The sequence below is a fragment of the Haliotis rufescens genome, unplaced genomic scaffold (assembly GCF_023055435.1).
Source record: "Haliotis rufescens isolate VD_foot unplaced genomic scaffold, xgHalRufe1.0.p SCAF_37, whole genome shotgun sequence".
Classification (NCBI taxonomy): domain Eukaryota; kingdom Metazoa; phylum Mollusca; class Gastropoda; order Lepetellida; family Haliotidae; genus Haliotis; species Haliotis rufescens.
In genome coordinates this window covers 1,113,911-1,140,851 of record NW_025964079.1, presented here as the reverse complement: position 1 = coordinate 1,140,851, position 26,941 = coordinate 1,113,911, and the positions used below count along the sequence as shown (strand labels likewise).

General features: G+C 39.5%; 1 protein-coding gene across 1 annotated transcript in view; it reads right to left on the bottom strand.

Moving 5' to 3' along the window:
- The window catches only part of LOC124140434 (microfibril-associated glycoprotein 4-like), a 34,361-nt gene extending 10,438 nt beyond the window's left edge, over positions 1-23,923 (bottom strand). Inside the window, exons 1-3 of the mRNA XM_046507986.2 lie at positions 23,342-23,923; positions 1,515-1,648; positions 527-623 (exon numbers count right to left, since the gene is read on the bottom strand). Coding sequence (XP_046363942.2) covers positions 527-623; positions 1,515-1,648; positions 23,342-23,690 — 580 coding nt within the window. The 5' untranslated portion in view covers positions 23,691-23,923. The remainder of the gene's footprint in view (positions 1-526; positions 624-1,514; positions 1,649-23,341) is intronic.
- Between the last annotated feature and the right edge of the window lie 3,018 nt (positions 23,924-26,941).

Sequence of the window (26,941 nt, the reverse complement as noted above, 5' to 3'; positions counted from 1 at the left end):
TTTTAACACTGCCATTAACTATGAAACATGACTAGAGTTGAATGTACCATTACGTTTTGGGAGTTTCATACAGCTGGGTCCTCTTTCTGATCAAAACATTCAGATGGATCTTACAAGCAATTCCATTGGGCCTAACCAGCCCTTGAATCCCAATGGAGCCCCTCCTGACTTCGGAAATCCGGGGTAGAATAGGTATTCAGCAACCCATGCTTGCCGTTAAAGGCGACTATGCTTGTCCTAAAAGGCGACTAACGGGATCGCGTGGTCAGGCTCGCTGACTTTATTGATGCATGTCATCGATCCCAATTGCGTGGATCACTGGATTGTCTGGTCCAGACTCGATTTATTTTACAGACCACCGTCATAGAGCTGAAATACTGCTGAGTGCGGCATAAAACAACAAACCAACCTTCAAACCCAGAATTTGACATTGTAAGTATTGATTTGGATCTTTTTATGATAGTGTAATTTTAAAGTTGTATCCAGAACTATCTCATATGTCAGTACACCAATAGCATCATCTTACCAATCCAAAACTCGCTTCCAGGAGATCCGAACCCAGACTTGTAGGTCGCCCAGTTCTGGTAAAAGTCAACTGAACCATCTATCCTTCTCTGGAACACCTGGATACACACAAAAGTATGGATAATCACAAGTGGGTGAAAAACATTACAGAAATCTGTTACGTTTTACATGCATGGTTTGGCCAGTCGTGTCAAGGTGCCACAATTTGCTGTGCAGAGTGGCGTCCCTTGGGTATGCCAGAAACTTATGTTTTGGGGTAGAGTCCAGGTTCGTCCCGATTATGATTCTAGGTTTGTCAGCAATATACCCGTGTTCATTACAACCAATGCTTGCTGTGAAAGGTTATGCTTGTCGTAAGAGGCCACAAACGGGATCGGGTGGTCAGGCTCGCTGACTTGGTTCATGCATGTCATCGATCCCAATTAATTGTGTGGACACCAAAAAACAATCATTAATAACAGCGGTATGGCTTCTCAGCGGGCTAGCAATATAAAGCTCGTCTAGTACAAGCAGCCACACGTTGATATAATTAAATAATTCTGAACGCGAACACTTAACACCCATTTCACGTCATCCACCCCTAAAGCAGGATATATTGTGTGAACGCATGTGTAGATCTTAAGATCTTATTTTGTTTGTTGTTTAATATTCAAGCTACGTGGTCGGTAAATAATCGTCGAATCGGATATTCTTAGTGTAAAAGGCAAAATGGATTGGTTTGTTGATTAACGCCGCACCCAGCAGTATTCCAGCTAAATGACGGCGTTCTGTAAATAATCGAGTCTGGACCAGACAATCCAGTGATTGAGGTGAAATTTGTACGAATGTATCACTGAAAATCAGTGATGCCACAGTTAAGGTGTCTGCGAAAAGCGTAAGCTTTCCCTGCAGGGGATGCACACGTTTGCATCCCCCTCTAGTTCCGCATATGTATTTGCACTAACATCTTTGCATAGACTTTCTACTTTCAGTTATCTTTGTTTACTGACCGTCCACCCACCACCATCAGTGGTCATGTCACAGTACACCCGGATCGGTCCCTGGCCATCATTAGGGTTTACAACGTAGATGCCATCGGCAGATGACGGATCCTGGGCCAAAATGTCCGCGCAATCCTTTCTTTCTGAAACACAGTTTAAAAATCTAAATGAGGAGTTTTTCTTTTTTATGCCACTTCAGTAACACTAAAGTATCATCTTAATTGAAGGGAACGTTTGTTTGTTGGTTTGTTATTTAACGCCGCACACAGCAATATTCCAGGAATATGACGGCCGTCTGTAAATAATTGAGTCTGGACCAGACAATCCAGTGAAACAACAAACAATCAATAACCATAACCATCAAATATCGATAGACATATGCATTTTCAGTATTGGATTATTGTTGTACATATATTGATATAAATTGGTATATTTTTCTCTCAGATTTACAAACTGTGTGTTCAAGTGGCCTGGCTCTGTCCATGACAGTTACATTTGGAATAACTCTGCCCTTGGTCAGTACGTTGAAAAGAAGAATACAGATGGATGGCTACAGCTACAAAATATATACCTGAACTTCATTTATATTTGGTAAATACTGTTGAATTTTACTATGTGTGATCAACAAATCTCACAAAACAGTACTTAATATAATATTGATAACATTTTGATGGCCTGTCTGGATGTAGTGTTATCCTTATAACTTATGTTACAGATATGCCTGCAGACCATGGCTGCTGACCCCTGTGCTCAATCCCAGCTCGGAAGGACAGGAGAAATAGATGTCATGCATATCAAGAAAGCATAGAAAGAGCATTTGGCTTGTGCAAGTCAAGATTTAGTAACGGTTTTAAGTGGCAACAGTAAGTTGGTGTTAGCCGTGAAGATTCCGGGTTAGAATAGGTCTTCAGCAACCCATGCTTGCCGTTAAAGGCGACTATGCTTGTCGTAAAAGGCGACTAACGGGATCGGGTGGTCAGTCTCGCTGACTTGGTTGATGCATGTCATCGATCCCAATTGCGTGGATCGATGCTCATGATATTAATCACTGGATTGTCTGGTACAGACTCGATTATTTACAGACCGCCGTCATACAGCTGGAATATTGCTGAGTGCAGCGTTAAACATCAAACCAAACCAAACCAAACCAAAATGTAAATGAAATAGTTATTTTTGGTAATATTAGGGCAAGGAAAATACTGAAGGTACACTTACAAGAGGAAAATATTTAATATTATCTATTCATGGTATCATTGTTGCTCACTTGAAAACAATAAAAAGGAGTTAGATTATCTACTTCTTATCTCAAATTGAGCTTTTTTAGTCGGTTTATTATTACCAAAACTGCCCAACTGAAAATTTTTGTTTGTTAAAAGACATTATCAAGTCAATTTTGAACAAACTCACAACCTGTCTAACAGGGGTCTGTGAAGTTTGTTGTTTTACGCCGCACTCAGCAATATGACGGCGGTCTGTAAATAATCGAGTCTGGACCAGACAATCCAGTGATTGACATCATGAGCATCGATCCATGCAATTGGGATCAATGACATGCATCAACCAAGTCAGCGAGCCTGACCACTCGATCCCGTTAGTAGCCTCTTACGACAAGCATAGTCGCCTTTTACGGCAAGCATGGGTTGCTGAAGACCTATTCTATTCCGGACCTTCACGGGACCATTTGGCTTGTGCAAGTCAAGATTTAGGTACGGTTTTAATTGGCAACAGTAAGTTGGGTATGTAACCAAGAAATTATTGTAAATGAAATAGTTATTTTTGGTAATATTAGGGCTAGGAAAATAATGAAGGTAGAGTTATAAGAGGAAAAACATTTAATATTATCTATTCATGGTATCATTGATGCTCACTTGAAAAAAATAAAAAGAAGTTACTTCTAATCTCAAATTGAGCTTTTTTAGTCGGTGTAGTATTACCAAAACTGCCCAACTGAAAAAAGAAAATTGTTAAAAAACATTATCAATTTGATTTTGAACAAACTCACAACCTGTCTAACTGGGGTCTGTGAAGAAGTGGGGAAAATAACTTATAATACAGAAAATGTGTTTCATCAAATTTTCAGATGCCTTCACAAGACAACTGGTGTCTTACTATTCACCCCAGAAAGGAGTTTGTGTGTTGCTTCTTGTTGCATAACATGTGCATCAATGAAAGACTACCACTTCCCCAGGGCGTTGAGCTACTCAGAGGAGAGGGAACTGCTACAGAGTTGCCACGCCCAGCTGACTTTCCAGCAACAAGCACTGGTTGTGATGGACTGTCGGCAAGACATAAATTAATTTTGCATAAGTTCACTTAAATTACAGCCTTATGCTATTGTTTTCATCATTTATTTGTAAGCACAAGAGTATTAATCATGAGATGTAAGTTACTTTCTATTCTGTATTACTATACAGTTATATCTTTAGAAGATTTCATATTATTAAAAAAATACATATTACACAGATTTTGTCATGATCAAACAATTTTTATTATCGGGGATACATTTTGGCCATTAAGTAGAGAAACAAATTCCCTGATAAGCTTCTCCTCCTCAATTTCCAGTCTTCTGTTCTCAGTCAAGAGAATTTGGCTCTGCACAGCTGTTAATTGCCGTATTGTTTCAGAAACTGGATCTGCTCCTGTAATAAAACATTGTCTAAATCAATATTGCAGTCAATGTGTATTTTAGGGATTTATCTAAAAATCATCACAGGTTGATATTCAGCCACAATCATGCAGCAAATGTAAAATTAAAATATTACCTTTAAATAAAACAGATCCTCCATAATGTTAACAAAGTCATAACTTGACTTAACCCTGATAACAGGTCCGATGAAGAGGAAGATATTTTAATGTCTTTTTTTTACATTATTGCATTCAATGTGACTTCTAAGGGCACTTAATTGGAATCCTGGATAAATTCCTACATTCATTATCAAGAAAAGCATTAATCAATTTCGACGTGACTTACAGTGCCAAGTGCCAAACACCTTTGAATCTACTCGACCCAACTTGACCCAGAGCATCATTATCAGTAATGTATTGTGTTCTATGGATAATCATTACCTGATGTTTCTATACTGAACAGAATGTTACGAGATTCGAGCTTCTGAAGTCACTGATTGCACTTATAATGTTCAACTTTGTTCTGTTCACATATTGATATACCGGTAAATACATGTGTGACTAAATGGTGCATACATCTTTACCTGGTTTACCTTGTGATTTTCTATTTGTGATATCCGAAAACATAAATGTTTGAGCACATTTATAATAAGTTTCGTGCAGTGCATTGTTCAAAACTGACAAATGTACCACAATTCTCTGATATTGGAGTACAATGACTGTGTTGATGCCAAGGTATTAATCATTATACATGTATTATATTATAATATATTGTGATTTACTTTAAGAAGATAATATCTTTCATCTCAAGTGTAGTGCATGTCACTGCATACACATTGCTTCTCCCGTTGAGTTGAAGGTTACTGTATCTATGGAAAAAGACAAATAAGGAGCTCATCATCAAGTAACTCTATTTGTGTGGATACCATTTGTATCTCCCACCAAAATATAAAAGCAATTTGCGCCTTTGTGAAGCTGTTCACATGTACACGTGTTTTATGACCTGTCCACATCAGTATTTCGCATATCATCAAACAAATAGCTTTGTTTGAAGTTTGTTTGATCTATATATATTTTTCAGAAAGTCTGTTACTGTGAAAATCTGAGTTCAGTATGTTTTGATGAGACCAAATAACTAAAATATGTCTATTGATGAACTTTTTATGTTTGCAATAGTTATTATTCTTACACTTTATCTCAACTCATTTAGGTCACCAGCATTCCAATAATTGATCTTTGTGTATTATTTTTAATTAATGCCAACCATTAAGTCACCGGGCAATGAAGATGTAGCCATTGCTGCTGTGCTCACATCAGGATCAGCCTCCAAAACCTGGCGATCTCTAGCCCGATTTTTATAATGTATTGTTGAATAATAGGTTATTCTTTTAATTGTTCTAAACTAGTTTTACTTATAAACTGTGATATGCTAGTTGTTCTACTGTCCGTCGATGACAGGTGTGTTATTCTCATGTCAGTATATTAAATGTTCTCGTCACGATATGGCTGAAATATTGCCGATGTGACGTAAAGCTTTAACTCACTCACTCATCAAAAAAAGACCCATCAACTTGAAATGTAAATGGTTCAACACATGAATGGTGACTTGTGTAAATTTGCTCGGAATAACTAAGAGCATATCAATGAGGTGACTATGTCATGAAAATAAGAAAAACATTATGTATCTGATTAGTGAACAACAGTCACTATTCTTAAATCAGCACTGTAAAGTGGAATGACGTGAAAATATTTACCTCCTTAATCATTTCCTTCAATCTGACAAGGAGGAATCAAACTCGCAATCTATAATTAAAGAAATGAAGAACATAGTTTATTCATGAAACATAAAACAAGTAAATGTAATCAGTATTTTGCAGAAATATTTCCCCAATGCCAGTAGAAATCTAAGTCAGTTATATCATTATATACAACATAAATATCTAAGACAGGCAACATTTGTTTGTCTAGGTATCATATCACAATTCCTGGCCCAATCAATATGTTCATGCATAATCCATATGACATGAATTATGGCAATTAGACCTTTAGATACGATCTGACATATTCTTCCTGTTGTAACCCATGCTTGCCGTAAAAGGCGACAATGCTTGTCGTAAGAGGCGACTAACGGGATCGGGTGGTCAGGCTCGCTGACTCGGTTGATGCATGTCATTGATCCCAATTGTAATATGTGATTTTAATTTGGTAAAATGATTATATAACTGTGATTGTTAGTGGCTGTACCTTCAAAGGGGGTTGAAGTAACGTAAACTAATTGTTCCCCTGAGAGGGTATGTAAGTCCCACTTCATTCAAAGTATTTTTCATTAAATTCCATGATTTTAATCGTAGAATTCTTGTTGTTTTTTAATGATTTGGCTAAAACTTACAATCACCAGTGGCCAGAGGGATGGTGTAAATCCTGCTGGAGTGCCGTGTAGGTAGCAGAAGTACCGTAAGTCCCCATGGTACCTAGTATGGTGACCTACCTTTGGTTTTTGGTGATCTATATAGCCCATTTTATTGTGAATTGTTGTGAATAGTTCAAATTCTATGATGATATGCTAGATTTAAATCTACATCTGTGATAGTCTAGTGCTTTTACTGTCCTTTGTCGACAGATTTTAACGTCTATATTTATGTATTATTACTGTATAACTTGATTTAGTCACGATATGGCTGAAATATTGCCGATGTGAATTTAAATCTTAACTCTCTCACCCAATTGCGTGGATCGATGCTCATGATGTCAATCACTGGATTGTCTGGTCCAGACTCTATTATTTATAGACCGCCGTCATATAGCTAGAATATTGCTGAGTGCGGAGTTAAACAACAAACAAACAAACAATTTGTATCGCTATTTGTTTACTTCCGCATAACAACAAGCGCGATGACTATAAATGGCATAGGTCTATCACCAACAAATAAAACACATTCTTCACATGACAGAGGCTGGTTCAATGCCGGAGAAAATGCACTCACTTTGTCAGAATGTCCTCCCAATCTTCTTCTTTCGATTGTTGGTGATGCAGAACGAAAACGATGAGAACAACATATCGGAATTGCTGTCAACTTCTTCAGTGAGAATTTCGACTTCTGTGCCCGAAAAGTTTCTTTTTTCTTGATTTCTTGTCGCAAATGTCCTCCATTTTACTGCGCTTCGTCGTCTGCTCAGAGCACCTGCCACGGTAGATAACTCTAGTGCGGATTTTCCTACCTCACAAAGGGAAAGGGCTCCAGTCGTAATTTTCTACGGGCGCGTGTAAGTTGGCCGAGGTTACGCCAGTTTTAGAGAAGCTTTGTGAAACAGTCTTAGACGTAAACATTGCGCAAATATGGCGTAAAATCTACGAGCGTGTAAATTTACGACTGCTTTGTGAAACGGTACCCAGAACACGCCTATTTAATGTTTACTTTACCTCGTTACTCTATAACAACAGTTCAACTCATTGTGGATTAGGGATTAACAGGGCAAATAGTGTCTAGTAGGGATCAGCACTTCCAACCGACATTTGTACTAATGATAATCAAGTAAAGTTAACTATGTATAACATGATTCTTGGGACCAAGGAATTGTATCTCAATAAAATGGTTTTGTGCTAAAAAGTACGGAAGCCTTTTAGGGCCATTTGTTTTTTTTAATACTAAGTTGAAATTTCAAGATACTATCTTGAAATTTCAAGATAATAAGTTGAAATTTCAACTTAGTATCTTGAAATTTCAACTTAGTATCATGAAATTTTCAGATACTATCTTAAAATTTCAAGATACAGAAGTTGAAATTTCAAGATATTAAGTTGAAATTAAAGATACTAAGTTGAAATTTCAACTTAGTATCTTGAAATTTCAATTTAGTACTAGTGTCTTGAAATTTCAAGATGGTATCGAAAAAAATAAAAAAACCAAATGGCCCTTAAAGGTTTCCGTGAAAAAGGACTACTTATCAGATATCAAAAATGATATAAATTATATAGTGAGCTGGCTGGGACCCAAGGAAAGAACGTAGAAAAGAGGTTTTCCACTTATAAGATTTTTACTTAGCGAGAATTCACTGTAGATACAGACATCATCTGAATGAAGTCTTTGATAGGCATTTAGAAGATGGGAGAACATGGATACATGACACATTTGCTTCATCAGGCGACGAAGGAGGATGAAGTAGCTCTGAATCGTCGTACAAAGAATAAAAAAGTAAATACTCATATAACCAAGATATTTTTCAATATTCTACCATGAATTTGGAATTTACTCGATTCTGATTGGTCAATCAGAGGCTATTAAATCACAATAAACCCCCTCTGATTGAAACAGCTGGTTTGACGGCCGCATCACCGCGGAAGCTAATATTCATAGAATAGTACTATTTTCAGTCATTGTCGGTAGGCATATTTAAATAACTATATCTACAGTTACAGGTTACAGAATGCACAGATTCGGTTACTACAATATTCAAAGGATGTGTGGCAATACATTTCGTGCAGAAAAACACGACAGAAATCTACAAAGGGAATGTATTTACGTTTTGGAGACAACAGACAGCTTGAAATTTTGGCGCTTTTCTATATACGACTGTGACGTCATATCTTTTGCGTCACAATGAGCGATGTAGAGCGACACACTCCGTCCCAGTGGTGACTCAGCATAACACCACTGCCACAGGCTAATTTGCATATCACGTGACCGGACTTTTCTCTTGTTTGTAAACAAACGCGCTTTTTCAGAAATCAGTATAGAACGGACTAATGCAAGTATTTGGGGGCGCTTTACATATTGTTTTGCATAACTATAAAGATATGCTACTACAACTGCGACAATGAGTTGCATGACAATATTTATTAATGCATCAAAGTGACCGTGTCGCTAGCTCTCCGTTGGGCTTCGATGACAGCACGTGGAGCCGTACAACCAATGTAAACATAAGGTAACTACGCAAAAAACAAGTAGATTTTTACGTATTTGCATACTTTCTCAATGAAAGTTAACCATTCTTTGACATTTGTTTATGAAAATGTGTAGACTTGTCAAACATGAAACGGAGGAAAAGCATATGCAATATCTTGAATGGACTGTGAAAGATGTGACGAATCGTCACATGGCGCTGGCCTGTGGCAGAGGTACCATGCTAGCTGGCTGCCGGCCGCATGGCACTCTGGGTAGGAGAGTGGTAGAGCGAAAGCCTTGCAAAGCTTGCTTTGTTTTCTTTAGGGATGCCGACCTCATGTTAGTTGCCGTGCTTATATGCTTTCAATGCCTGTCATATGTTCGAGCGAAGTATTACGGTTTAAACAAACTGCTTGAGTATATACAGCACCATATTTGTTCGGTGATTCCGTAATTCAGATCGATAACCCACTCAAAACACTGAACTCAACCCATGCCGCTTCACTCAGTATATTTGCTTACACCAAAGAGTTCGCGTTTTATTTAGTCATGGTAGAATGGAGATAAACATACTGTGTTTTCAATGTAGAGCAAGGTTACCTGTAGATTTAACCGCGCTAAATTTTAACATTTGAAACCTCACGCTGCGCGTTCGGTTCCAAATTCAATTTAGCGGGATTAAATCTACAGGTAACCTAGCTCTACATTGAAAACACAGTATGTTTATCTCCTAAACATACAACGATAAAAGGATTGGTTGTTTGGTTTGTTGTTAAAGCCGCACTCAGCAATATTCCAGCTATATGACGGCGGTCTGTAAATAATCGAGTCTGGACAAGACAATCCAGTGATTGATATCATGAGCATCGATCCACGCGATTGGGATCGATGACATGCATCAACCAAGTCAGCGAGCCTGACCACCCGATCCCGTTTGTAGCCTTTTACGACAAGCATAGTCACCTTTTACGGCAAGCATGGGTTGCTGAAGATCTATTCTACCCCGGATCACGATAAAAGGAGCTATACCGAAACTTTGCATCATGTAATCCCTAAAATAGCTTGTCTTTACAGACTAATTTATAATTAAAGTGTTTCTGTGAAACATCTCCTGAAGGAATGGCTTTCATTACGAGGGTGAGTGTTTTTGTAAAAATAATCAAGTCTCGACCGGACAATCCAGTGATTGACATAAGCATTGATACACGCAATTGGGTAACGATGACATGCATCAACCGAGTGAGTGAGTATGGTTTTACGCACCTTTCAGCATTATTCCAGCAATATCACGGCGGGGGACACCAGAAATGGGCTTCCCACATTGTACCCATGTCGGGAATCGCACCCGGGTCTTCGGCGTGACGAGCGAACGCTTTGACCAAGCATCAACCAAGTCAGCGAGCCTGACCACCCGATTCCTTTTGTCGCCTCTTACGACAAGCATGGTAAGTTGGTTGGGGGGTTGCTGAAGACCTATTCTACCCAGTATCTTCGCGGGTGTCATTATACATGAAGGATTCCGGGGTAGAATAGGTCTTCAGCAACCCATGCTTGCCGAAAAAGGCGACTATGCTTGTCGTAAAAGGCGACTAACGGGATCGGGTGGTCAGGCTCGCTGACTTGGTTGATACATGTCATCGATCCCAATTGCGTGGATCGATGCTCATGATGTGGATCACTGGATTGTCTGGTCCAGACTCGATTATTTTACAGACCGCCGTCATATAGCTGGAATATTGCTTAGTGCGGCGTTAAACAAACAAACAAACAAACAAACTATACATGAAGGATCACAAGACTTCGTTAGAAAGCAAACTTTGACCGGAAACAGTTGACATTTTGATTTTCACGTAATTTATGTATTTAATGTATCTCCACTGAAAGTGAAATTAAAGTTCAAAAGTTCATTTAATATGACCATGTTATCATGTTTGAGAGCAGACATGTTCCGAATGGCGGCCATTTTGAAAATTGTTGCCATGGACACCATATTGTGAATTTTGATTGTCTCCTGATCCACATCTAAAACTTCTTGTTATGCCCTAAGGCTTCACATCAAGCATTTTATGCGTGCTGAATCTTTAAACGCCATATTGACTTAAAAATTGTCATTGTCTGGATGAGTGCAGACCATATGTGTCTCCTTCTGATTGAAACCTTTGAATGCATGGAGTTTTGCAGGGATGAAGTAAAGGGACTGATACAACTTCACAAAGGACATATCTTGAGCTTATTATGACTATGTAACTACTGATTCAAACACGAAAATTCTTTTCTAATAAATTAACATGCAATGTTTAAGGGAAATGTTTCTTTTACATAATAGAGACGTATGAGCAATGTGGCTTGAGATTCTATTAATGATTTATAATGAGTTGGTTAGTGTAAGGACCCGTGAAGATTCCGGGGTAGAATAGGTCTTCAGCAACCCATGCTTGCCGTACAAGGTGACAATGCTTGTCGTAAAAGGCGACTAACGGGATCGGGTGGTCAGTCTCGCTGACTTGGTTGATGCATATCATCGATCCCAATTGCGTGGATCGATGCTCATGATGTGCATCACTGGATTGTCTGGTCCAGACTCGATTATTTTACAGACCGCCGTCATGATCATATAGCTGGAATATTGCTTAGTGCGGCGTTAAACAAACAAACAAACAAACAAACTACACATGAAGGATCACAAGACTTCGTTAGAAAGCAAACTTTGACCGGAAACAGTTGACATTTTGATTTTCACGTAATTTATGTATTTAATTGGACATTTCTCCTTTTGTTCTGAATATCATGTAAAGTCTCCACTGAAAGTGAAATTAAAGTTCAAAAGTTCATTTAATATGACCAGGTTATCATGTTTGATAGCAGACATGTTCCGAATGGCGGCCATTTTGAAAATTGTTGCCATGGACACCATATTGTGAATTTTGATTGTCTACTGATCCACATCTAAAACTTCTTGTTATGCCCTAAAGCTTCACATCAAGCATTTCATGCGTGCTGAATCTTTAAACGCCATATTGACTTAAAAATTGTCATTGTCTGGATGAGTGCAGACCATATGTGTCTCCTTCTGATTGAAACCTTTGAATGCATGGAGTTTTGCAGGGATGAAGTAAAGGGACTGATACAACTTTACAAAGGACATATCTTGAGCTTATTATGACTATGTAACTACTGATTCAAACACGAAAATTCTTTTCTAATAAATTAACATGCAATGTTTAAGGGAAATGTTTCTTTTACATAATAGAGACGTATGAGCAATGTGGCTTGAGATTCTATTAATGATTTATAATGGATTGGTTAGTGTAAGGACCCGTGAAGATTCCGGGGTAGAATAGGTCTTCAGCAACCCATGATTGCCGTACAAGGTGACTATGCTTGTCGTAAAAGGCGACTAACGGGATCGGGTGGTCAGTCTCGCTGACTTGGTTGCGGCGTTAAACATGAAACCAAACCAAACCAAAGCAAAATGTAAATGAAATAGTTATTTTTGGTAATATTAGGGCAAGGAAAATACTGAAGGTACAGTTACAAGAGGAAAACATTTAATATTATCTATTCATGGTATCATTGTTGCTCACTTGAAAACAATAAAAAGGAGTTAGATTATCTACTTCTTATCTCAAATTGAGCTTTTTTAGTCGGTGTATTATTACCAAAACTGACCGCCTTCATATAGCTGAAATATTGCTGAGTGCGGCGTAAAACAACAAACCAACCAACCAATGGTAAGTGTAAGAAATGTTTGTAAGCGTTTAGCTCTACTTGACACAGTGGAATGTAACAGACGTTTAACAGAGTTAAAGGCACCAAAGAGATAAGATTTGATGGTTGGTTTGAAATCACGTTACTCGATCAGAAGTTGAGATAACGTTTTGTCAGGAGCTGTTTTAGCTGCAGCATTCGCTTTTGAGTTACCTGTTATGCCTACATGACTTGGTAACCAGCAAAAGACGATGTCACATTGGCCAGTAGAAAGATTATTATAGAGTTCTAAAATGTCAAGGATAATAGGGTGATATGGTGAGACACTTTTAAGTGCCTGAAGGCAAGATAACGAATCAGAGAAGATGATGAAATTTTTACATTGGTTTTGTTGTTGAATATAGGTCAAAGCTGTTCGGATAGCTTTGGCCTCAGCAGTAAAGATTGAACTAAAATCTGGGATTCTTGAGGAGACTTGCAACTTTGCCACCATCCTTGGACCCGTCTGTAAATCTAAAAGATTTCTTTTCTCGTGTCAGCGGGCATCTCATCATAAACTACTTGAAAGAAATTGGTCTGTATAATAACTTTTAAATATGTATGTGAATAATTAAATGCTTGTTTTTAACTTTGGTGTGATGCTACTTATTAACAGACCTTATTGAAGGCTCGGTCCAGGAGGTTAAAGTACCGTAAAAATATTGACCCCTGTGTGACACCTAATCCTATCATAATCAATGTAACTATCATCAACCATTGATGAGTACTTTTTAATATTGGCTAGCATTGTGCACAACCACCAGTGGCTAAAGTGATGACGTAAATCCTGCTGGGGTATCATGCAGGAAGCAGAGGTGCTGTAAGTCCCCATGATCCCAGCGAGGTGGCCTAGCTTTGGTTACTGGTGGCCCATAGCCCGTGTTTTAAAACTGTATATATAATATTGTTATGCTCAAATATTTTCATGAATTGTTTCTAAAAATAGTATGCTCAAATATGTTTTACAACTTGTTTTTTAACAAAACTTTGCATTAATGACTAAATTGTAAATATATTAACTTGAATTGGCCTCGTCGCTATATGGCTGCGATAATGCCGATGAGACGTTAAATTTTAACTAACTCACTCACCCTAAACCCATTTACAGGACCACATTTTTCGCATATTTATGCAATTTCTATGCATATTTTTACTACGACAAAAAATTTAAAATCGCCCACAAATAACGATCCGTGAACTAAATCATTTAAAACCGTTGAAAGACTTGGTGTTAATACTAAATAAAGTGACAGACAAAATACTGCCTTATGGGACATCCTGATCATGATTATAATAGTCCGAGAGGTTGGAACCCACTCGGACTTGAAATAGCCTGTCTGTTAAAAAGTGTGATAAAAAATTAGGCAAGCGGCCTCTCAAACCAAAATTAATTCTTCAGAATGCCATGTTTCCAAGTAGGCTTTCTCACGATCGAAAAAGACTGACACTACATGTTGTTTGTTTACAATAGCATTATTAACAAAAGATTCTGATCGTTCTTAATGGTCGATAATACTTCGATTTTTCGGAACCCAAATTGTATATTCGTAATTAGGTAATTGGTTTCCAAATACCAAACTAATCAATTACTTACCATTCATTTCATGGTTCTACACACGCAACTGCTTAAGGATATAGGTTGATAATAAGAGGGATCTGTATAATCCCGGCTAGGTTTTGGAATGGGGACTACAATGGCATAATACCATGAAGGAAGAAAATTCCCTGATGTCCATTTTTGATCATATATATCCAAAGTTGTCTCGAGACATGATTCAGGTAAATGTATCAAAAGCTGGTAATGTGTTATCAGCTCCCGTTGCTTTGTCATGAGCTTACCAAGGGCAGAATGCTGCTCATGTAATAAAATAATAAAAATACTACATTATAGTCCTCTCCCATTATCAGTTAAGTAAAATTTCCTTTTTATCTTTTCCTGATGTTTCTGTGGCAGCTTCATCAGTTATTAATTTGTCACTTTTTTTAAGATGGTGTACCGAAGATTTTAAACCCTTGCCCTTTTATTTTTTTAACCATGTTCCACACTTTGGGGGGGGGGGGGGGGGGGGGGGGGGGGGGGGGGGGACAGACACTTATTATTTCATGCCTTGGCACCAGTAATTGTCCCCCGCCCCAACGAAACTTTGCATGTCTGTCAGACTCATGCTGAACTGGTGCCTTTTGCTATTTAGGAATTTTATACATTTTTATTTTTTACGTTTCCATGGCAACAAGTTGGACTTAGGTTCTTCAAGGGTGCTGTTCGTTTCCGGAGCTTAACTCAAAAACCGTTAAATAATTTCTTATAAAACTTTGCATGTTTACCAGACACATACTGAACTGGTGCCTTTTGCTATTAAGGAGTTTTATAAAAGTTTATTTTCGAATTTTCATTGCAGCTATTTTCACATGGCCTAAGAGAAATGTTGGGTCAGTTACCGGGTTTGGGACCATAACGTGTTAAAATGGCGGGGGGGATATAGATGACTTCGTCGACTATACGCTTGTTTTAACAGTATTCAAGTTAGGAACTGTAGGATGTTTGCGGAAGTATTTTTCTGCCTTCTTCCTACACTTGATTGCTTGTTTGCATTCATTATTAAACCATGGTTTACGAATATGAGGATTTGTAGAGAATGGATTGATCAGCAATTTCGTTCATTTGAACTGATAACATTTGGATGGAATCTGGTACATTTCTAAGGGGGCACGGGTGGTCCAGTCGTCTAAGGCGCCGCGATTCGCTGTGCAGAGTTGTGTCCCTTGGACCAGAAACCTATGATTTTGGGTTCGAATCCCGTTTCGCCTCGATTATGTTTCTAGGTTTGTCAGCACCATACCCTTTCTCGTAGGTTTCACTGAAGTGGTAAACGTCTGAGACCTGCATCACTCCGGGCTTTCCTCCCACATTAAGCTGACATTACTGGATATAACTGGAAAACTGTTAAACGCGGCGTTAAACCCAATTCACTCACTGGTAAATTTCTTAAATAGTTAGGTGTTCATTTTTCAGAACGTAATAATTCATATAATGTCATTGACCAATCAGCTTTTGTAAAATTCCACCTTGTTTTTGATGTATCGTCAGTAGGGTTAACCGTTTTAAGAATAGTAGGGAAATGGTGACTTCCACAGGGGTCATCATGGAATGACAATTCAAATTCGTTGTAAAGGTGTGAATCTGTGATTGACAGATCAAGTGCTGAATACGTTCCAGTGGCAGGATAAATGTTTGGATCGTCATTAAATATAATTGTCAGAAATAAAGTCTTCAAGGACTTTTCCCCTTACTTTTTGTATGTGGACTTCCCCATAGAAAGATGTGCCCATTTAAATCGCCAAATATAATACAGGGCTTTACTGAGTGACAATTTTAAGACTCTTCACAAGACTGTATGATTTGGTTGGTTGGTTGGTTGTTTGGTTGGTTTGTTGTTTAACGCCGCACTCAGCAATATTCCAGCTACATGAGGGCGGTCTGTAAATAATCGAGTCTGTACGAGACAATCCAGGGATTGATATCATGAGCATCGATCCACGCAATTGTTGTTTAACGCCGCACGATTAGGGTAAAAATGTTTTGATCAACCGGTAGCAACCGCCACTCACACAATTTACATGAACTAGAACATGTCAGTGTTTGTTGCCTGGCGGCAAGTTTGTTTGTTTGTTTTTTGTTTAACGTGGCACTCAGCAATATTCCAGCTATATGACGGCGGTCTGTAAATAATCGAGTCTGGACAAGACAATCCAGTGATTAATATCATGAGCATCGATCCACGCGATTGGGATCGATGACATGCATCAACCAAGTCAGCGAGCCTGACCACCCGATCCCGTTAGTCGCCTTTTACGACAATGAGATATATTCGCAGTGCTGCTTTTTCTACCAAGATTTCATTTCTTGCTCAGAAGTTGTTTGATCAAGGTTACAACATTCAGGGCCTCAGTAAGCTTTCAAAAAGTGTTATGGCAGACATTTCCAAATTTGACGCATCAGTGACACGAATGATGTCCGATGCAATTCCCTATTTTGACTTGTACCATAGGTTCAATGGTTTTTTTACAGGTGAACAATTGACTTGCCTTAGCGTGTGTTTGTAAAAGGTGCCACTGGTGGGGCAGGATATGCTTACCTTTTCCCAAACACCTGGTAACATTGCTATTTAAAAGTGATTCATGAACACATGCTCATAATATTGAATTGTACAATCGACTTTGCCTTATACAGAGATTTTTATTGGATATGGAAAGGGTTTAGTCGCTTGTTACACAGTTGATCATACAAATTCTGAAGTTCAAACTGCTGAAGTGAGTGAGTGAGTGAGTATGGGTTTACGCCGCTTTTAGCAATATTCCAGCAATATCACGGCGGGGGACACCAGAAATGGGCTTCACACATTGTACCCATGTCGGGAATCGAACCCGACTCTTCGGCGTGACGAGCGAACGCTTTAACCACTAGGCTACCCGACCGCCCCCAAACTGCTGAAGAGTATACGAAGGAGGAATATATAAAGAACACAAAGTAAGTGCAATGTGTAATGTAAGGCGGACAGCAACAGCTTGAACATTTGTATTATGCAGAACAGTGATATGGATGATGCCTTGTTTGATCAATATAGCAGAACCTCCAGTAGCTTTATCACCCGGAGACGAAAACAAATGACAGCAATTGTATTGCCTAAAATCAAATGCATCGTTATGCTTAAGATATGGCTCTTGGAGACACAATGCTGATGGTTTAAACAAGCAGTTTTATCTCATTAAAAGTTTTCCTGAGTCCTCTGTAAATTTACTGAATCCTATCAGGCGTTTGAGTCATGGCGGTTCGATAGGTGACCTCTCACGCGAGCGTGAGGAAGATGAACTTCTAGCACTAGCCTGTGAAGATGGAGTTACCTCAATATACAAAGGCTCAAAGGAGTTATGGACAGGCACCTTTGAAGGCGAGGGGGGGGGGGGGGGGGGGGGGGGGGGGTCCTCGTGTTTAAGCAACCGTGTCTGATCATTTCGATTGGTTTGGTTTGGTTTGTTGTTTAACGCCGCACTCAGCAATATTACAGCTATATGACGGCGGTCTGTAAATAATCGAGTCTGGACCAGACAGTCCAGTGATCAATGTCATGAGCATCGATCCACGCAATAGTGATCAATGACATGCATCAACCAAGTAAGCGAGTCTGACCACCCGATCCCGTTAGTCGCCTTTTACGACAAGCATAGTCACCTTTTACGGCAAGCATGGGTTGCTGAAGACCTCTTCTTCCCCGGAATCTTCAGATCATTTCGATTGAGATCAGAGTGTCCCTTATAGCTGGATCCTTTCTGTCACTTTTTAAGCATCCAAATTAATAGTGTAGATGGTTCACGTTTGGTGGATGATTTGATGGAACATTTTTTGTCTTGGTAAGATTATGCATACATTAGAAGGACAGCTACAGCTCTTCCAAACATTTTTTTTTAAATGGGCCAACGAAAATTGCGTAATATTTTCTAAATCCAAAACAAACTGTATTTTCACTTTTATTGTAAAACAAACCGCATAAGGATGCAGATTTATTTTACATGGTACTCTTATCAAGGTAGTAGAGGAGGCCACATTCCTGGGCATCATGTTTGACTGTCATCCCACATTCATACCACACGTCAAATATCTAAAGACAAAATGCTCTCGACTTGTTAAAAGTTGTTTCAAATTTCGAGTGGGAAGGGGATCAGACAACCCTCCTTCCCATGTACAGGTCATTAATACGCTTTAAACCAGATTATGGTTCCAATGTCTATTGTGGAGCCTGCAAAAAACAACTTAGAAAAAGTAGATACTCTACACCACAAAGACCTAAGGCTTCGTCTTGGAGCTTTTAGGACCATTCCTGTGGACAGTGTGTATGTGGAAGCTGATGAACCTTCCCTCGAGCAATGCATTAAAGTAGCACTGCAATACATCATTAGGTTGCTTTGTTTTATCTGTTTATAGTTTTACGCCGCAGTCAGCAATAATTAGGCTGATTGATGGCGGCAAGCATGGGTTGCTGAAGACCTACTCTACCCCGGATCTTAACGGGCCCCAAGCTATCTTCAACAGCTTGAACCTGTATTAAACAACAAAATCAACATTATGTTTAAACTACATCATATTTTTAAACTGTGTAAATAATATTTTTATGCCCAAATATGTCCTGACAAGTTTGGTTTTTAAACATGACTTTGCAATCATGACTCACTAGGGTATATATCAACATGTTCTCGACGCAAAATGGCTCAAATGATGCTGATGCGACATTACATTTTAACTAACTCACTCACAAATAAGAAGACCTAACGCATAACACTATCGGAGTAAATTTATCTTATTAAATTACCATTGTGAATTGTTTCAGTTCGACAGTATAAACCTCAAGGATAATCAGATTAATATTGAAGACCCGCCTTTGGATGAAATTGATTATATTATCCTAGAATCGCCTATTACAGAGGAAGAAATAGAAAAGGCTCATCATATATAAAATGGCAAATCTGCGGGTACAGATGAGATTTTGAATGGAATGTAAAAACGTACATCAGACCGTTTTATGCTATTTTATTTGCCTCTTTAATATGATCTACAACAATTTCCAGTTTGGACCCAGTACCGCTACATAAGAAGGAAGATACGAAGATTCCAGACAAGGGGAATTTCATTATAAGTGTTATAAGCGAAATATACTCAACAACAAAAGTTTCTGTGACACCAATATTGTAGTGTATTTTTCAAACAAGTAAAGTTTGGTTTCCAATATTATAGTACATGTATGGAATCAAGTCACAAAAAACAACTGCTACAGAAAAGCATGCATTCCATGCAAAAGTTGACTTTTATGCAAGCCCCATGCATTTCACTACCCAAGAATGGGTATAAAAAGATGTGCGTTAACGGGATTCAATATGCATTGTTTAGCATCGTGCTGACAACAACCACTCAGAAAAGCAATAATATTACGCAATTATTTAACATTACGAAATGCCACGCCTGTCCGAAAATGAGCGTCTGCGAGCCACTGGTATGCTTGAAGCAGGATCGAGTCAACGTGATGATGCAAGACAATTTAACGTCCAAAGAAACGCCATTTGGTGTTTATGGCAACGTTGGCAACAGACGAATGCAGTCAGAGACCATCCTTGGTGTGGCAGGCCACGCGTAACCAATAATCGACAAGACAACTGGATTCGAACAACACACCTACGAAATCGATTCCAGCCAGCAACAGTGACTGCAAGAAGCATCCCTGGCTTTCGACGAATATCTTCACAAACCGTACGTCGTCGCCTCATATGTGCAGGGATTGTCGCCAGAAGACCCGCCAGACGTCCCATTTTGACAGGAAACCACCGTCAAGCACGTCTGCAGTGGTGCAGACATGCAATTGGGAGAAGATCTATTCACCGACGAGTCTCGTTTTCACCTCAGCCACAGCGATGGGCGGATTCGAGTGTACCGACGTCGAGGTGAACGTTCCGTCAATCATTGTGTCATGGAAGAAGATCGGTTCAGGTGCGGCAGCGTTATAGTATTGGATGGGATCACAGCAAGACAGAGGACCCGTTTGATAGTGGTAGAGGGAAATCTCAATGGACAGCGCTACCGCGACGAGATCATCGACCCTGTTGTTCTACCGTTTTATCGGCCATTGCTCGACTTGTTCAGCATTCCCTTCAACAAAACAACGTGAATGTCATCCCCTGGCCGGCTCGCTCCCCTGATCTCTCACCAATCGAGCACATGTGGGATGAGATGGATCGGCGCCTTCGACGTCAATCACGTGTTCCAGACACTCCAGGAACTTAGAAACATGCTCCAGCAGATATGCACAGATATCCCACAGGACTTTGTGCGACACCTGGTCCATTCCATGAGGATGTGTTGCTTGCATCGCAACAAGAGGTGGACACACGCTATTGATTTTTAAATTGACATTTTGGCATGTTCAGGTTTTTTTATGAAGTCACGCATGTTCTTAAGTCAGTATGGCAAATTAAACCATTTGAACATTTACAGGGGTCTTTTATCTGTTGCAAACCGAAATTGTTTCAGATTTGGTAAAAAACATAACTTTGTATTAAATCTTATTCAACGTCACAGGAACTTTTGTTGTTCAGTATATATACGGGTGTTCCTAATACCAGGCTTTCCAATTGGGCAAAACTAAAGGACTAAGTACCAGAGTCGCAGGCAGGTTTCTGATCTGGGTATTCAACCACCGATCATATTTTTACTTTACACTCTATTATAGAAAAGTGTTTGATTATAAAGGGGATAAAACTATATGTTGCTTTTATAGACTTTAAGAAAGCATTCGACTATGTCAAAAGAAATAAACGATGGTACTATTTGCAATGTAATGGCCTGGGTTGAAAAATGTTATCAGCCCTAAAAAACATTTACTCTTCTGTTAAATCTTGTGTTAGACTAACTTCCTCATGTACCGATTTCTTTGACTGCCTTAGTTAGCAGTTATAAGTACTTAGGTGTAATATTTTCTTCAACTTTCAAGATGACAAAGTGTATTGTTGATCTAGCAAATCGTGGAAAACGGGCTTTGATTGAAATAAATATAAATTTGAATATAATAGTATATTTTAAAATATTTGATACACGTGTATTACCAATACTTTTATATTTAAGATGTAATTTTTTACCTTTACGACAGAACGAGGGTAGATGGCAATCTATTGATTCATGTTTACGTATGTGTCCTGTTTGCAATATGTCTTAAAGATGAATATTATTTCGTATTGATCTGTAAACATTATACTGAACTGCGTAAAGTTTATTTGCCAGAATGTTATTGGAAATGTCCAACTATATATAAATTCAAAAGTTTATTGTGTACAACTCGAGATGAGTTATTAAAACGTCTGCAATATTATGTATATTATGCATACAAAAAAAGTCATGAAGTCGTAAAAATCCATGTAATGTGCTTCACATTGTATTATTGGGATTGCATTTCTTGTATATGGACCAAAGGCCTACACACAAATAAACTAATTTTGCTTTTGACTGTACCCAGTAAAATGTATATTTATGTGTAAAACGTCAACCTTTATATTTTATAAATGGATAATTGAAAATTATATTGATGTCACCAGGTGTTCCCTCTGTTGCAAGGTCGCTGTGTAGAGTTGCGTCTCTTGGGCACGCCGAAACCTATGATTGTGGGTTCGAATCCCGGTTCACCCCGATTATGTTTCTAGGTTTGTCAGCACCATACCCGTGCTCGTGGGTTTCACCGAAGTGGTAAACGTCTGAGACCTGCATCACTTCGGGCTTTACTCCCACATTAAGCTGACACGCCGTGATATAACTGGAATACTGTTAAAAGCGGCGTTAAACCCAACTCACTCACTCACACACTCTCTCTGTTGCAAGGTTATTAAAGTGGACAAAACCCTTGACGTAATCATAAGCTATCTCTGCCAAATTTAAAATGGCAATGAAAAGAATACCCAACCTAGATTATCCAGCGAAACAGATTCAAAAGCAGTCATTTATAAGATTCCGACTTTATTATAAGCACGCGTTTTTAAAAGTCCACTGATTTACCCACATGAACTACAAACAAAGGAGACCAGTGAGACCTACTCATCTGTTTCATATTTAGATCTATGCATAAATATTCACAGTGACACAACACTCTCCACAAGACTGTATGACAAGAGAGATGACGTCAACTTTCTAATAGTCAAAAACTTTCCCTTTATATATCGAACAATATTCTGGCCAGTCCAGTTTTGGCATTCTAAGTCTGTTTAGAGTGAGTTTTAGAGTGAGTGAGTGAGTGAATGAGTGAGTGAGTTTGGTTTAACGCCGCTTTTAACAGTTTTCCAGTTATATCACGGCGTGTCAGCTTAATGTGGGAGGAAAGCCCGAAGTGATGCAGGTCCTTGCGTATTGTACACTTCTTGGCCAAATTCCATAGTTTTGATTTTGCAAATACAAGCGAAAATTCCGATTCTTATGCATAAAGAATCCGATCAGCAGAAAGGGGAGCGCATTTGGTGCCCTTGGGTTCGCCTACTTCTTCCTAAATGTCCTATCCTTAAATTTCAAATACACGTAGATGTTATCAAGCCCTGTTATTAACCTGCAGTCCGCCAACTGAAATAAACCTCAGACCCGTGAAGATCCGGGGTAGAATAGGCCTTCAGCAACCCATACTTGCCGTAAAAGGCGACTATGCTTGTCGTAAGAGGCGACTAACGGGATCGGGTGGTCAGGCTCGCTGACTTGGTTGATGCATGTCATCGTAATTATCCCATTTGCGTCGATCGATGATCATGATATTAATCACTGGATTGTCAGGTCCAGACTCGATATTTTACAGACCGCCGTCATATAGCTGGAAAACTGCTGAGTGCGGCGTTAAACAACCAACTAACCTACCAATTGCGTGGATCGATGTTCATGATATCAATCACAGGATTGTCTGGTCCAGACTCGATTATTTACAGACCGCCGTCATATAGCTGGAAAACTGCTGAGTGCGGCGTTAAACAACCAACCAACCAACCAACCAACCAACCAGCCAACCAACCTACCTATGGGCAGCGTGTAGTAGACGGACCCAGCATCTGTTGTCCGCGGATCTGTAGGGAAAAGTTGGACAGCATGGGCAGTACATGTGTCAGTGTCAGTGTTGTAGAACACGGATACACATTTCTTGTCACGTTTACAGTCGCTGGTACAACCAAGGAGAGAACCCGTATCTGTTCGCGTCCACAGAGATAAGTCCGACACAAGACCCCCGTTCAAAGTTTCCTCTGGGTACATGTATGTCATGTCATCACAACCAATGCAATATCGAAGACGGAGCAGAGCGAGCAAAGTGTATGCTAAATATATGTAGCTTAATTCCATTTGGAACTTAGGAGAGTTTGATGTCCACATTAAGGGGCATCGATTTCCAGATTTAACCAAACACGGTGTCCGCAGACTGAAAGTAGTTCACCTTCGACGAAGTTACATGGTACAAAGAACGTCAAATGCAAGAAAGGCGATTAATATAATTCAAACGGTATCGTGTGTCATCACAGTTGCTATGGCGCTTGAAATGTTTCCTTCAAGACATATCGATCCCTTCTGTGAAATATCTGTTGTCAGGCGGTGTGCCAAAATCGATCTCGTTCATTCTTGCATGTCTTTGTGTCAAGGAAAATAATGATGATCTCGGCAACAAAAGCTGAGTTAAATGGTCGGACTGACAATTAACGTTTACAAGTGTTTGGCGTGAGACATAATATTAATATGTTCAGCTTAAGGAGCGGTAGGAACTACCGAGCTTATACGAGTGATCTGTCAGGTCATGATAATACACACATTTCATTGGTTAATGCGTAAACGGGTGACGTCATGTAAACGTCACCCACCCACGTGGACCGTTTGACAACAAGGACGTAAGTTTTAATGGTAATAAATATCTATCAAACGATTCCAAGACTTTTCAACAAACGCGTAGGTCTTTGGTTTCAAAACCTACCTGCCATGTCGTCTTCACATCTTCATAAAATGATACCTCGGAATGTCCACGATTTATCCAACGCAGTCCAACACAGAAATTATAGATGTTCTCGTTCTAAGCTATATGTGTGTGCAGTGTGTGTGTGTGTGTGTGTGTGTGTGTGAGTTGGGTTTAACGCTGCTTTTAACAGTATTCCAGTCATATCGCGGCGTGTCAGCTTAATGTGGGAGGAAAGCCCGAAGTGATGCAGGTCTCAGACGTTTACCACTTCGGTGAAACCCACGAGCACGGGTATGGTGCTGACAAACCTAGAAACATAATCGGGGCCAACTGGGATTCGAACCCACAATCATAGGTTTCTGGCGTGCCCAAGGGACGCAACTCTGCACGGCGAATCGCGGCGCCTTAGACGACTGGGCCACCCGTGCCCCCGAATATGAGCAGTGTAATTGAACAAAAAACATAATATGTGTTACGGCACCAATCGTTATCCTGTGGTGTACGGTATATCTGCAGTTTATGAATAGCTTTTCTCACAATATATACGGCAATCGGTGATTTCAACAGTGTTTTTCTTCGTTGTGTTCGTCTTGCCTCATCTGGAATCTGGATGACAACGATCGTGTAAAAAACCCTGGTAATGGTCAAAAATGTTTTCAATGTAGTTTTTTTTGTCGTTTCCGTGACATTTTTTCATTGCCCAGTAGCAATGTATTGTGGCAAAGTCACACTTGTCCGATGAAGCTCCTCATGCCGAAGTCACTCGATCCGTGAAACTTGGCGGGTCCCAGTGACCCAGATCCCTGTTGATTGGCATGCCAAGTGTCATTTGCATAAGGCCATCCATATGTTTTGTGTGTACGTGTTTCTCCCCTCAAGCCTAAACTAACCAGAGAGCAGGCGGACGAAATAAAATATATTACTTGTCAAATTTTTAATAAACAACCGAACAAAGATAAAGTTGACCTGGTTCTTTTATGACGGTGCAATTGTAGATCTAGTAGTATTTCTTTTATTAGATCGGTGCGCAATTTTCCACAGCGGCAGCAAAATTAAGACACGAAAACATTATATTATTTCACGTCGGAATGAAAATAAAAATATTAAAATACGGACAGCCTCACAGACTTCGAAACGATGTTCAATTAATATTTGTTCACATTAATTCTGGACCCGTGAAGATTCTGGCGTAGAATAGGTCTTCAGCAACCCATACTTGTCGTAAAAGGCGACTAACGGGATCGGGTGGTCAGGCTTGCTGACTTGGTTGATACATGTCATCGATCCCAATTGCGTGGATCGATGTTCATGATATTAATCACTGGATTGTCTGGTCCAGACTCGATTATTTACAGACCGCCGTCATATAGCTGGAATATTTCTGATTGCGGTGTTAAACAACAAACCAACCAATCAACCAACACATTAATTCTGTCATGTGCGAGAAAATGGATTTCAACATTATTTTCATCAAGCTTATTCAGGTCGCTGGCTGCACAGATCATCCTCTCTTGTAAACTACTTCGGCATGAACACATGTTTTGTCTCGAAGCTCAAAGCAACAATGTTTCTCTAAGATACATTTTTATCCCCATCCATGACGTGCATCTGTCATAATGTGCCTCAAAAATCTTCCTGGTCAGTTGAATTCAACAATGTAATACACACGGCCTCAATCACGGCGTCATCACAAGATTCCTTCCAAATACCCACCACGTGATCAGGGTTACGAGTGAGTGAGTGAGTATGGTTTTACGCCGCTTTTAGCAATATTCCAGCAATATCATGGCGGGGGACACCAGAAATTGGCTTCACACATTGTACCCATGTCGGGAATGGAACCCGGGTTTTCGGCGTGACGAGCGAACGTTTTAACCACTAGGCTATCCGACCGCCCCTGATCAGGGTTACGACCTTGGGATGAATTAATAAATTAATTTGCACTTTTAGAAAAGATTTTTTGTGTGAATACTATAATTAAAACATATCCTGTACATGGTACTATTGGATTGCACTGCGGATTTCTTTTATTACTTTCTAAAACTTTTTGTTTTCCCCTTTCTGACCACGCGATCTCCTAGCAACCACGCCCCATGAGCGCATCGAGTTGCTGCTTACAACTGTCAGGAACTTTGCAATAAGCCATTTCATCGATTACGTCACAGTTTATGTGCACATACGCGTCACGTGATACACAATAATATTTCGAGGGACAAACATTGCAGTTTTTCGCGCGCCTCTATTTGACAGTTGTTTTGACGTTTACCCGCATCCGTATTAACATGGCTTCTACATCGCCTTTGTTTAACGTGTCTCTGCTGCCTGAAGATGTCCCTGGAGCTCAGTTTATTTATCCAGACGTCGACAGACATTCAGTTGTTCAGCTGAAACGGTGGTTGGAGTGCCGAGGCCTGCCGATGACAGGAAGGAAGACCGAACTCGTCGAAAGGTAAGTCGTCTTATTTATTGGTTTTCGTTAAAAATAGTATATGTAAGTTATGAGAATCTATGAAATATATATCTTGGTAAAGGTATCGTGCCGTGATTGTTATCACAATGGTATTACGGTACTCTGATGATTAACCCGATGTGCATATAATTTACGAGACAGACGTCATATCAAAATCCAAACCGGAAGTGATTTCCGTAATATTTGTTTATGCTAATAACGGATAATACT